The 12,930-nt window shown below is 34.7% G+C and overlaps 1 protein-coding gene across 1 annotated transcript in view; it reads left to right on the top strand.

Moving 5' to 3' along the window:
• LOC143449843 (uncharacterized) overlaps positions 1-12,930 on the top strand; it is a 37,537-nt gene that overhangs the window by 8,078 nt on the left and 16,529 nt on the right. The window contains exons 7-19 of the mRNA XM_076950175.1: positions 985-1,272; positions 1,576-1,631; positions 2,345-2,555; positions 2,992-3,047; positions 3,237-3,447; positions 3,532-3,819; positions 4,223-4,278; positions 4,477-4,690; positions 4,776-5,063; positions 7,357-7,412; positions 7,991-8,201; positions 8,301-8,407; positions 8,598-8,772. Coding sequence (XP_076806290.1) covers positions 985-1,272; positions 1,576-1,631; positions 2,345-2,555; positions 2,992-3,047; positions 3,237-3,447; positions 3,532-3,819; positions 4,223-4,278; positions 4,477-4,690; positions 4,776-5,063; positions 7,357-7,412; positions 7,991-8,201; positions 8,301-8,407; positions 8,598-8,772 — 2,217 coding nt within the window. The remainder of the gene's footprint in view (positions 1-984; positions 1,273-1,575; positions 1,632-2,344; positions 2,556-2,991; positions 3,048-3,236; positions 3,448-3,531; positions 3,820-4,222; positions 4,279-4,476; positions 4,691-4,775; positions 5,064-7,356; positions 7,413-7,990; positions 8,202-8,300; positions 8,408-8,597; positions 8,773-12,930) is intronic.

Raw genomic sequence — 12,930 nt, 5'->3', positions numbered from 1 at the left:
TCATCATAATCAAGCAGGTAATTTAAAGAGCGTTGGTTTTGCTGTTTGTCAGTATAACAGGTTTCACCTGTTTGTACGTAAAAGAATTTCTTGGACTACTCTTATCAAAAGATTGTGCCTTCCATGCGTTTCACTGGTTAACCCTATTTTACACAGAAAGGTGATTTTTCCCCCCTCTGTAATTATTTTGGTCTCAAATAAAACTTGAGCATGATACGTTTCATGTCTTAAAATTTATCCATGTTTTAGATGTCTTTGTCAGTTAAAAGATGTTTGAGTTGTGATCGTTTTCTTTCATTCAGTTTGATTCTGTTAATAAGTTACGTTGAATGACGCAGCATTAACTGTCTTAATAAATTTTTAAAAAGTGGATTAACTTTTTTTGTTAAAAATTTATAAGTCTTTTGTCCAAATCACAAAGAGATGAAAACTTTTTAACATTCATACAAATTTGAAAATGTTTGATCCCCGGATTGAATGTACTTTTTACTCAGCATGTCACAGATTTTCTTGTACACACTTAACAAACTTTTTTCCTTTCATGTCTAAGTTTTACTATATGTTAGATTGAAAGAGTTGTAAGGGCACTTAACCCTAAGGAAAATTGGTGCCAGACATGTTGCATGTCTTATGCGGCCTAGTGCAGAGGCGGAGCTAGGCATAAGGACAACGTCCGCCCTGACATTTTCTCCATTGTCACAAGTAAATCCCGATAAAGCTCAAACAATTTTGAACTTGATTCAAACTTCTGAAAGTTCTGGCTGCCTGCGGACTGCCTATTGCCAAATATAACTGAGTCCTATTTTGTAAATGCCAAGTGACACATGATTGATGTAGTAAATATTGCCAGTATGTCCTCAATCTATAAGTGTATATATATATATATATTTTAAAAGTCATTGCTTATTATTCATATTAAGCATGAACTAATAATCTATAGTTTGATATAAATTATGTTGTTGGTCACATATTTTCTGTTTACAGCCTCAAATGCTCCAACCATCTCAAGCATCACCACTGTGGGAAGCGACCGATTTACTGTTAACTGGGATTACACAAATCCTGCTGCTGGCCTCCAACAAGCCACAGAATATCGAGTAACTTACTCTGATGACAGTGGACCAAGTCAAACTGAATCTGTTTCAGACATCGACACAAAGACGTTGGAAATAACTGGACTGACATCTAACACTGATTACTCTGTCACTGTCCTGGCTTGGAAGAGTGATGTGATATTCACTGATGATAGCGCATCAAATTCTCAAAAAACAAGTATTGTTTATAAATTATAGAAGAACGTTTTTTTTCAATTGTTTAAACGACATGAACTGTATTCAGTTACTAATGACTTAGAATAATCGTAATTACTTTTGATCACTAAATATACCAGTAAGGATTTTTATAAAATGGAATTCGCCAAACTGATACGTGACACGCAGATAAATAATTGGTTTTTTTTTCAAAACAACTGTGCCAGTGTGTGTCATCCAATTTTCTGTTTTGTTATTTGTTACCGAGATTTTCAGTGTTCTTATTGGAAGCAACAAATATGTAAAGTGATTTTTATATTTCTAGAACCTGGCACCCCAACCAATGTTGGAGTTGCACTTGGAGGTGACAAAACACAACAGGTATTTAGCATCTGTAAATTGTTGTGTTCTTGTGACTGAAAGTCAATTTTTAATTGGTTTAAATTAGGAATTTCATATAAATCAATTTAAAATGTTATATTTAGTGTTTTATTGTATTCAGAAACGTATTTAATAATGTTTTGAGTATTAAATAGTATTTTATAATATTTCATGTTTAATTCTAATGTATTTTGTAATAATTGTTTAAAATAGGACTGTGTCTAGCCCGAGCCTGACTGTCTGGCACAAACGTTACCATTTTTAAGACGCGATCTTTACTTCATTATTTTCTGTCAAACGTTTGCATTTTTGAACAAAAACTATTTGCTACCTGGAATACTTTTTAATCTTACTGTGCCTGACATTAAGTTATAAAAATTAGTGCATACAATATGTCACGGATACATGTGATGTCACTGGAATGTTTCTGTTTCTTTTTTTGCAAACAGCTTATATCCACAAGAAATTATACTAAGTATGCTTACACCGAGTACATAATATAGGCTTTGAATGTACCCAACATTATTGGGATAAAGACCTTTTACCCTCACAGATTAGTTTCTTTGTGTTATTATGATGTCATCTATTAGGATCATTATTATGTCATCGATTCACAAAAGTCCAAAGTTCAGAAGCTTGGATTTCCCCCAAGCAGAGCTTTTTTCATTTTTCCACAACTCTTGTTCAAAACTAACTCTTTAATTCCCTATCAGGCTTCTGTGACGTTTGCTGATCCTGCAAATGGAGCTGATTCATACACAGCTACTTTCACTGCAAGTGATGGAACTGACAAGACATTCACTGGAAGTTCTCCAATCAGTGCTACAGGATTAACACCAGGACAAAGTTACACTGTTACTGTGACGGCAACTAATTCAGCAGGAGATGGCATCCCTTCCAGTCCTTCTGAATCTATTACCATGGGTGAGTTGATTGACAGTTTTATTCCATGTGAGTTTACTAGTTTTGTAATGGTTGCTACTTCGTAGTGTTTGAGATTCCACTTCTACAATTGTGTTTTTGTGAGATGACAGAGGTTTTGATAAATCGTCACATATTCCGACATATCCCTGCATTAATTTTGTAATCAATATAATGTTTAGTAATTTTAGTGCGCAAATGGAAAAGTAATGTGAAGTATAAATTGCTTGACATGAGCTTTTTTAATAGTTGCTTAAATATGAGTTTCAATCCAGTTGATAACCTGAAATATATCTAAAGCAATGCTGTTGAATTCATATATGATATTTTGCAATTGTGTTATAGCATTTTTTATAAATAAAATGCCATGTGACGTGTCACGTATGTATTGAAAGTTTTCCATTTTATTTGCACTAATATATTAACTATGTTTTATTAGCACCTGGTACTCCCACAAATGTTGTGGTTGCGCTTGGATCTGATGAAACACAAGAGGTATTGAAGTTATACAAGTTATGCAGCTTGTGACTCAGTATAAAGTTTAAAATGATTAAATATAGGAATAAAAGATAAATATAATTCAAACTATTATCAACAAATTTGATGATTTCATGAATAATCTTTTGTCTAATTGTTACAATATTTCAGTAATTTGCTTCAAAAATGTTTTTGATTCCCTGTCAGGCTTCTGTGACGTTTGATGCACCTGCAAATGGAGCTGATTCATACACAGCTACTTTCACTGCAAGTGATGGAACTGACAAGACATTCACTGGAAGTTCTCCAATCAGTGCTACAGGATTAACACCAGGACAAAGTTACACTGTTACTGTGACAGCAAATAACACAGCAGGCGATGGCATCCCCTCCAGTCCTTCTGTGTCTATTACCATGAGTGAGATTGTTTGGTTTTGTTTTATTTTATTATAATATCGCAATACTAAGATTATTATGTGTAATCATATTTTTCTTTGAACAGAACCAAATGCTCCAACTGGTTTAAAAGTTGACTCCACCACTTCCATCAGCGCCAGCCTGTCATGGACAGCGCCATCATCAGGAGTTGTTGCTGCATACAACATATACCATGCTCTTAATTCTGGATCATTACCAAGTTCACCAACTCAAGCAAATGTCCTTGATACAGAATATGTTGTGATGGGACTTGACCCCAACATGGAATATCAGTTTGTTGTTACTGCAGTGGCTGGAAGTGGAACAGATAAAATAGAATCTGTTCAATCCAACAAAGTGACAGAGTTTACAGGTAAGACATGTACATTGTGCATAATATTTATGTGTGACGGTCATGGACACCAAATTTATAAAAGGTCACAGTATTAGTGCATTTTCATTCCTTGATTGAAGATTGATAGAAATTGATAGATTAGACATATTAGATTCTATTGCAACATCTGCAAAATGCGGTTTTGTTAATCACTAGTTGCATAGCAATGGCGCACAATATTACACCTGTGTTCATTATGTAAGTAGTTGTTTGAAGTTTTATCTGACTTTGAATATTTTGTTTTTATTTATTTAATTCCTGGTACACCGACCAACGTTAACGTTGAACGTTTATTTATTTCTTCCAAAAGAAATATTACGTAACATATGTTTTGAACTTATTCCATTTTCCCTGCACTAATATATTAATTTTATTTTATTAGTACCTGGTACTCCCACAAATGTTGTGGTTGCGCTTGGATCTGATAAAACACAAGAGGTATTGAAGTTATAGAAATTGTGCTGCTTATGACCCAGGATAAGTTTATTTAAGTTTAAAATGATTAAACATGGGAATAAAAGATAAATATAATTCAAACTATTATTAACTGATTTGATGATTGCATGGAATAATTTTTGTTCTAATTGTTGCAATAATTTGCTAATTTGCTTCAAAATGTTTTTGATTCCCTATCAGGCTTCTGTGACATTTGATGAACCTGCAAATGGAGCTGATTCATACACAGCTACTTTCACTGCAACTGATGAAACTGACAAGTCATTCACTGGAAATTCCTTACCAATCAGTGCTACAGGATTAACACCAGGACAAAGTTACACTGTTACTGTGACAGCAACTAACACAGCAGGCGATGGCATCCCTTCCAGTCCTTCTGTGTCTATTACCATGGGTGAGTTTCTTTGATTTTGTTTTTATTTTATTATAATGTCGCAATACTAAGATTATTATGTGTAATCAAATTTTTCTTTGAACAGAACCAAATGCTCCAACTGGTTTAAAAGTTGACTCCACCACTTCCATCAGTGCCAGCCTGTCATGGACAGCGCCATCATCAGGAGTTGTTGCTGGATACAACATATACCATGCTCTTAATTCTGGATCATTACCAAGTTCACCAACTCAAGCAAATGTCCCTGATACCACATATGTTGTGATGGGACTTGACCCCAATATGGAATATCAGTTTGTTGTTACTGCAGTGGCTGGAAGTGGAGCAGATAAATTAGAATCTGATCAATCCAATAAAGTGACAGAGTTTACAGGTAAGTACTTGCAACTCGACAAAATTAACTGAAACTTTTCTCGGTAGATTTGCAGAGGCACTGCTTGTTTTAACTTATGTTATTCGGACTTAATTTACCTGCCGAATTAATGATCTGACTCCGTGGTTGCGTGCGGTTAGAATTCTCTAACCTTACGTGTTACTAGCCGAAAGCTCTTACGATTAACAGATACAGTTTATCAGAAACGATCCTTTATTGTAGGAACTGTACAGGTTCCGATTATAATACATTTTCAAACTTAACATTCATCATTTAAAACAAGTTTAACAATTTACAATCTACGCGAATAACGTAGCACGTTCGTATGGTTCTGTATCTCTCTGTCTGAGCGCTTACTCGTACAGAAGTTTGAGCTTATAACAGCGTAGAGCGCTGTGAACGGAAATATTCAACACAAAATACACGAACATTTCAAAACGCGCGAACGATAAGCACAAAGCGTTGGCAATGGGAATTACATTCAGTTAAAACTAGGATGTTATGAAATCACCTGGTAACGCACTAAACGGCGTTTTCACATAAAGTTATTTAGGGCCAGTTTCCAAATATTACATTATGATTGCAGTTTTATCAAGTTGCAGCTGCAGCCAAATTGCATCTGCAGCCAAATATTAAATGCTAGCTGCAGTTTGATCAATGAACAATGTTTCAATAGTTAAATGGCGCATACGTTTCCACAATTGATATAATGGTATTGGATGTGGCTCCCAGGCCACTACAGATTATATTAGTCAGTTGGTTAACCATTTTTTCTCCCGATAGATGTTATATATAATTACCTTATTTTACGGACCATAAGGCGCAATTTAAATCCTCTTTTATCCTCATAAATTGATTGTGCGCCTTATAAGCCGGTGCGCCTAACGTATGGATCAGGTAGTGCTTTATTGCCTACACTCAAAACCAGTACCGATACTATTATTATATAAATAAACCACCGTCTTACACAATAAACTACGGTAAAAGCAACTAGCAACTGTGATATTCACTAGGCTCATTTTTTCTTTTGCTCATTGTACTATTGTGACTTGCTTACATTTATTACGTAACAAGGTGCGCGGTGCGGACCATAAGGCGCAATTTAATTCCTTTTTTTTCTCATAAATTGGTCGTGCGCCTTATGTATGAACAAAAAGCTAATCAAAGCAATTTATTGACAGTGCGTCTTATAATTGGGTGCGCTTTATGGTCCGTAAAATACGGTACTGTGCTTTACAATGTCATGAGAAAAAAGTTAAATTTTATGAAAAGTTGTGCTTGTAAGGTCAATAATTTCATTCAATTTTGGTTATTTGTTTAAGTTTTTAGTTTGTTTTAATAACTCAGTATTGTTTTATGGCCACAGTGATAACAATATTTATGCTCTGAGTCAGTTAAACCCCTCTAACCCCCAAGTGGTTGAATTGATCTGAAGGTATAAATTATTACTTAATGTGGAGAAGAGTTTACAGAATCTTTCACATTTCAACAAATACACTCTTAATAAGTTTGATAGTTTTAACGTACTTTTACTGAGAAAAATAAATCCTCGAAAATGGCAATTATAATGTCATAATGGTGACACCATCACAGCAGTGACAGCACAGTGTTAGCACTAGTGGATCTCATTGAAATTTATTTGCACTGGGCAATGGCTATGGCTATTCAGTAACATTTTTATGTTGTTTTTGTGTAATCAGGGTAACTTATTTAATGTATTGGACATTATGTTGAAACTTCCACTATATTTTACTACACGAGTCCATATTTATTGTCCATATATGTTTTAGTTAAACTTTATTCACTAATTGCTGTTGTGCATGATTGTTCATTGTGAGAATCCAAAATGAACATTGTTGCCTCCATTGGTTAGCCATGGCACTGTGTGCTTGTGGTCCAAATAAGCAATCAGTGATTTAAATAGTGGATGAGCTTTAAGGCAAAGTTTTTTCATGTAAAATTGTATGTAGCTGTTGTTTATTGTTGTCATGATGAAATTGAATTTGTTCAGGTTCATTCTACTGAGTGAATTCTCATTTATAAAATGAGGTTAAATATACTGCACAAATATGTAACTGTAATTTTCCTTTTGTAAAAGTAGGCTTTGAAGTAAGATGTGTGTTTTGTGCTTTACTAAATGCATATTTTTGTTTGATTATGTTTCCAGAAATTTTAAAATCTCATTAAAGTATTCATTGTTTTACTTGATTTGGTTAAATTTATACTAAAGTTTGAAACTTTGTAATCAATTTAATGTGTTTTCAGAATTAACCAAGTTTTTTAAATTTTCCAGTTCCTGGTGTTCCCACCGCTGTTCAAGTTGAATTGGGAAGTGATAGGACCACTCAGGTATTTACAGTTTTTTGGGTTTAAATTGTCTGTAATGAACCAATTTATTCAGGAAAAGTTGACTTGTGTGAGATTTGCAAATCTTTGAAATCGTTTTATCACGATAGATATTGATATTATTGTTATCTTATTGTCAGTTGTTGATTAGCACTGAACTTGGGTTTGCAAGATGTTTGTTTACACTCATTCTTTACATGAGTCGGTCAATTAAATTTTGACAAGTTGTGCAGAAAAGCAGTATTCAGGAAATCAGTCTAATTTGCATTAGATTTTACTTAATATAATCCTGATTAATACAAACAGCCACTTAATGATATGGAAGTTTTTTTGTACAAAATTACCCGTTTAACATGACAAAATTTTGAATGCCACATCCCTTCACCTGCATGTATTTTGCACTAGATTGGATGCACTAGATGCACTAGATTGGTGCATTTGAGCATTACTATTATTAGTTTCAATTTAGTGTTTTAGTATTAAATTATTAGTATTTTTAGTATATTTAACTATTATTTAGTTTCAAAGGCATCAAAATAAAGAGAATATATTTTACATACTTTTTGATTTTGTTTCCACAGGCAGTTTTATCATTTAATCTCCCAACAAATGGTGCTGATAGTTACCAAGCTACATTTGCAACTTCTGGTGAAAGTGATAAAATATTCACATCATCCATCTCTCCGATCAATGCTGATGGCTTGACACCAGGTCAATCTTATGATGTCACTGTGAGAGCAAATAATACAGCTGGGTTTGGGATTGCATCATCAACTTTTCCTATAACAATGGGTGAGTACAAATAGGAGAAGTTTAAAGAAATAGATAAATGTAAATATTACAAATGTAATGTTTGTTGCCAAAACCAAAAACTTAATTTTCTACTTCTAGCTCCGAATCCTGTGAGCAATATAAACGTCGAAGAAGTAACAGATGGCAACATTGCTATTAACTGGACATTACCAAATCCTGCTAGTTCTGCTATTTTTGACAGACAGGTTGGTTAGTTGGTTTTGCTCATCACAACAATAATGTATATTTGCTATGTTGTGTTTTTAACTTAAGCACAAGTGTGGGCATAAATGTGGCTTGGAGTTTCTATGATTGTTTTTGAGCTACTTTGACTATTTTGCATGTGAGGTTTTTGGTTCCAGTTTTTGCTTTTAAACTTGTTTTACTTGGTTTCAGTTGATCAAATACAACGAGGAAGGAAATGTAACACAAGTTGAAATTCACATTAATGACAAAACAACGACATCATATAATATAACAGGACTTACATCTGGTGTGAGTTATGTTATCGAAGTCTTCAGTGTGAGCAATGATGTGCTCAGTGAAGCTGCCCCTGTCACACAAGCTACAGGTGCTTTTGTGTGTTCATTGTTCTTTAATTATTTATTGTACTTTATTGTATGATATCTACATGCTACAGATGCTTAAAATACTTGTTCTGTTATCTGGTGTTGTTGTTTGCAGTTTTGACATCCAGTGATTTGTCACCATTACAATAGTTAATGAAGCCCTTGAACTATTTCTTTTGCATGATTACTGCTTCCAACTCCAGTTATAGTGACACGATCCTATTAATGCAATTATTCTCATTGTTTTTATTGGTGGTGTCATTATGAATACTATGATATTGGCACCCCAACGCCCAACTAATTAAAAATCCTTTCTGAAGTGAGTTATTATTACACTGGCTGGCTGGGCCACTCGCTAAGTGTTTAAAGTTTTCTTCTTTACCCTACTTGCATAACTTGCTCCTACTCCTACTTGCTAAAAAGCTTAAGTCAAATTTGATTTAAGTATCTTTTTACTCAAGATTTGAGTCAATTGAAAACAAGAGTGAAAAATGAGTCATGTTTGAGTCAATTATTTTTTCAGTTGACTTGTTATTTGTTGAGTCAAAATCTTTTCGCATTTACAACATAATGAGTTAATGGTATTTAATCCTAAACACTAATCCTAAACTGTAATCCTAAAATCCGTTAAAGTCTGTTAACGTCACTACACTACAACGTTTTATTTCAAGTGATGTTATTTTTAAAAATGGGTCAATGAAAATAATAACTTAATAGGCGCCTGGCATTGTTAGATTGTTGTGGTGGTACTATGACAGTTTATCGAACGACAGTTTATCTAACAACATTTAATCCAACAACAGTTGATCGAACGGCTATTTATCGGCCGATAAATCCTAACCCTGTCGGTTCGATCAGCTGTCGTTCGATTAATTGTCGTTCGGTTAATTGTCGTTCGATAAACTGTCGTTCGATAAACTGTCGTTCGATTAATTGTCGTTCGATAAACTGTCGTTCGATTAACTGTCCCGTCACGGTTGTGGTAGTAGTGTTGTTGAGTCTTTGACTGCAGTATGGTCGTCAGGTTTGGAGTGAGTTTTGTTAACGATTTGCGAAGGACGTCACATAAATGGGTGTCAGTCATTCTGGTTCTCAGTTTGATTTTGTTAAGATTTAACAGTGAGAATGTTTGCTCACATATGTGCGTGGACCCAAAAAGACTCATCATTCTCTTTGCGTGGCGTCTGATCAACGGAAATTTGACCTTTTCCAAACTTGGTAAAAGTCAGGGAGAGTAAGAAACTTGTGGCTATTTTTGAGAGAATAGTCACACTGCATTTCTATAAGTTCCAACGGCTCTCTTCGACTTTATCTGCGTCCACCTGAAAGGGAAAAGCTTTATTTCTTTTTCAATGTTTGAAAATTCCTGAAAGCGCTGAGTAAATTCTGTTTTGAGAGATGTGATTATTGACACGTAGCTGCTTATTTTAGAAGAAAGACTTGTGTCAGGAAAAATACGTTTCATTTCTGACAAGGTGGGAATGTTGAGACACAAGCTGATCTCTGTCCTGTAGGCTCTTGTTCAGGGTGTTAAGATGATGAGTAATATCAACTAAAAACGCCAAATCTGACAGCCACAACGGATCACTCAATTCCAGAAGAGGTCGGGTCTTCTCTTTCAAGAACTGATCATTTTCTGACCTCAGAGAATAAAATCGCTGCAAAACAGAACCGTGACTCAGCCAACGCATTTCAGAATGATAAAGAAAATCTCCGTATTCAGCTTCAACGTTAGACAAAAAAACTTGCAACTGTCGGTGGTAGAGCCCTTGCACCAAATTATGTTTGCAGTTTTTACTACAGTGTTTATAACATCACCAAGCTTAACTCTTTTGGCACACAAAGATTCTTGGTGTATAATACAATGAATTCTAATAATCTTGCCTCCATTTTGCTGCACTTTAGTGCACACCATTGAAACCACCATTGCTTATCCCATTTAAGTTGCATGCTTTCAATCGAGTCAGTCACAGCTTTAAAGATATCCTTTCCCGTGGTTGTTCCTTTCAAACTAGCAAAGTTAGGCAGTTCCTCCGTCAGGAAAAAATTGTCGTCAACACCTCGCAAAAAAATTAGCAGCTGCGCTGTGTCTGTGGCTTCTGTACTCTCATCGCAGGCAATTGAATAGAAGTCAAAATTACTTTCTCTACCACCTGATGTTTCTAGTTAGCTGACAGATCTTCGATCCTTCGCACTACTGTGTTTCTTGACAGGCTGACATTACTGAGTTCGCAACTTTTCTCTGGAGACATTGTTTTTGTTGCCTGGGTGAGAATCTGTTTAAGAAAACCACCTTTTGTAAAAGGTTTACCGCAACTATACATAGCAGCGCTTAATAGTCAAGTGGGCACTCTCGTTACAACAGTTGGTAGAAAGCTGCAAGTCCATATTGTTGTTGGGATGCACAATTCACATTCCTATTGTTACGAATGATTGTCATTGTTGTGCAATATCTGTTCAGAAACATTTCGTAACCAAATAAAGCGACTATTCATAAATGCAAGGAAATGTTTTCCACTAAAATGCTGGAAAATGAATTTGGTTTGGAGAATAAGCAATTTTCTGTTAACTGTATATGCTTATTTAAATAATTATGGTTAATTTTGATCATTCAGCGTTAGTTTCATCTAACTTGGTACTAAATTACAAGTAAAATCCCGTTCTTTCTTGCTGGCCAACAAAAAATACGTGACAGGCCACAGTTAGCCCGCCGGCCGTAGTTTCGACACCCCTGCAGTAAGTGAAACATTGTTCCAAGCTATCAAATGCAGAACTTTGATGAAATAATCCTGCAAATGAAGAGTTTGGGTGAACTTTTGGTTTAATGCTCAACAAAAGAAACTTTTGGCGATAAACATCATCGTTATGATTTTTATTTATTTTGTGACAATATATCACCTAATTTGAGATATGTGCCGTGAAAACTTTGTTGAGTTTTCTTCCGGTTATTGAAGGTAGGCAGTGGGGTTAGGAGAAAGTCTATGCAAAAAGTTGTTTTAGTTACAGTTGAAGTTTTATTTTAGTTAGATTTAGATTAGAACATAGATGTAGGTTAGGGTTAGGTTTAGGTTACTGCGTAATAACATTTAAGGTATGTTAACAAAAAAACTGTAAGAAATAGCTTTTTTGGTAAAATAGTGGCAGCAATATTGGCTGTTCTTTCTTAATAGGTTCAACTCAACTTTATGCAGCTAGAACTCAATAGTAAATAACGTTTAAGGTAATTTTTAGGTTTAATTGAAGAAGTACTATACCTTTCTTGAGAAGATATTTATTTATATCTTTTGGCAGTATACCGCATCTTAAAGTGCTGCTCAAGGTGGTAATAGTGCATGACTTTGTGCCAATACAAAAGAGCTTGTACACGTAGCTTGTGTAGCAGTTATAATCTCTTTGTTCATGTTGATGCCTTGACAGAAGAATAAAACGTGTGAAGATATTTGTGTGCTATCTTATGTTTACATTTTTTAGAATGGAAGCCTGGGTGCTTTAAGCAATGTATGACAGTTAATTATGGCACCAACATTGAGTGCTTGGACTCAATCGAGTAATTTTGGTAGACACATTTCATGTCATTGTCATCAGCAATAAATTGTTAACCCTTATGAATATTTATGTATTGTTTTATTCGTAAAAGTTAAATGTTAAATGCGTGTTAAATTCAAAGTAGTTTTTTAGACAAAGTTGAATGCCCACCGAATTGAAAATGTGAAATCGTTTTAACAAGAGAATCAAAGTGTGAGCAGTCTCTTACAGTAGGCATCCGCTGATTAGACATAATTAGTAGCACAGTAAAAGAGTCACCGATGTTTTTAAATCTGATTAAAAATGGAAGCCGCCCTCGATTACAACCCACGTAAAATGATCAAAAATAGTAGCCACAGCTTCTATTCGAAAAAAGATGTAAAAAAACTGGACAAAAGTGAGAGTGGGTTGAAAGCAAATCCCGTCAAGCTAAGTGAAAGTGATTGCGGTTGTTCAATCATTTTTCACTATATTGAGAAGTATATACTGATTTTATCCATATGGCGAACAAGGTGTAATTGTCTATTTTAGGATTCATGTGTTTATTGTAGAAATGTAACTTGTCACTGAAAATGTGACTAAGCCACTGATAAGAAATTATACCCTTGAATCCTTTAGCTTTAGCCTTGAGATAT

Source organism: Clavelina lepadiformis, chromosome 1 (genome assembly GCF_947623445.1).
Source record: "Clavelina lepadiformis chromosome 1, kaClaLepa1.1, whole genome shotgun sequence".
Classification (NCBI taxonomy): domain Eukaryota; kingdom Metazoa; phylum Chordata; class Ascidiacea; order Aplousobranchia; family Clavelinidae; genus Clavelina; species Clavelina lepadiformis.
This window is presented reverse-complemented; position numbering and strand designations above follow the sequence as displayed.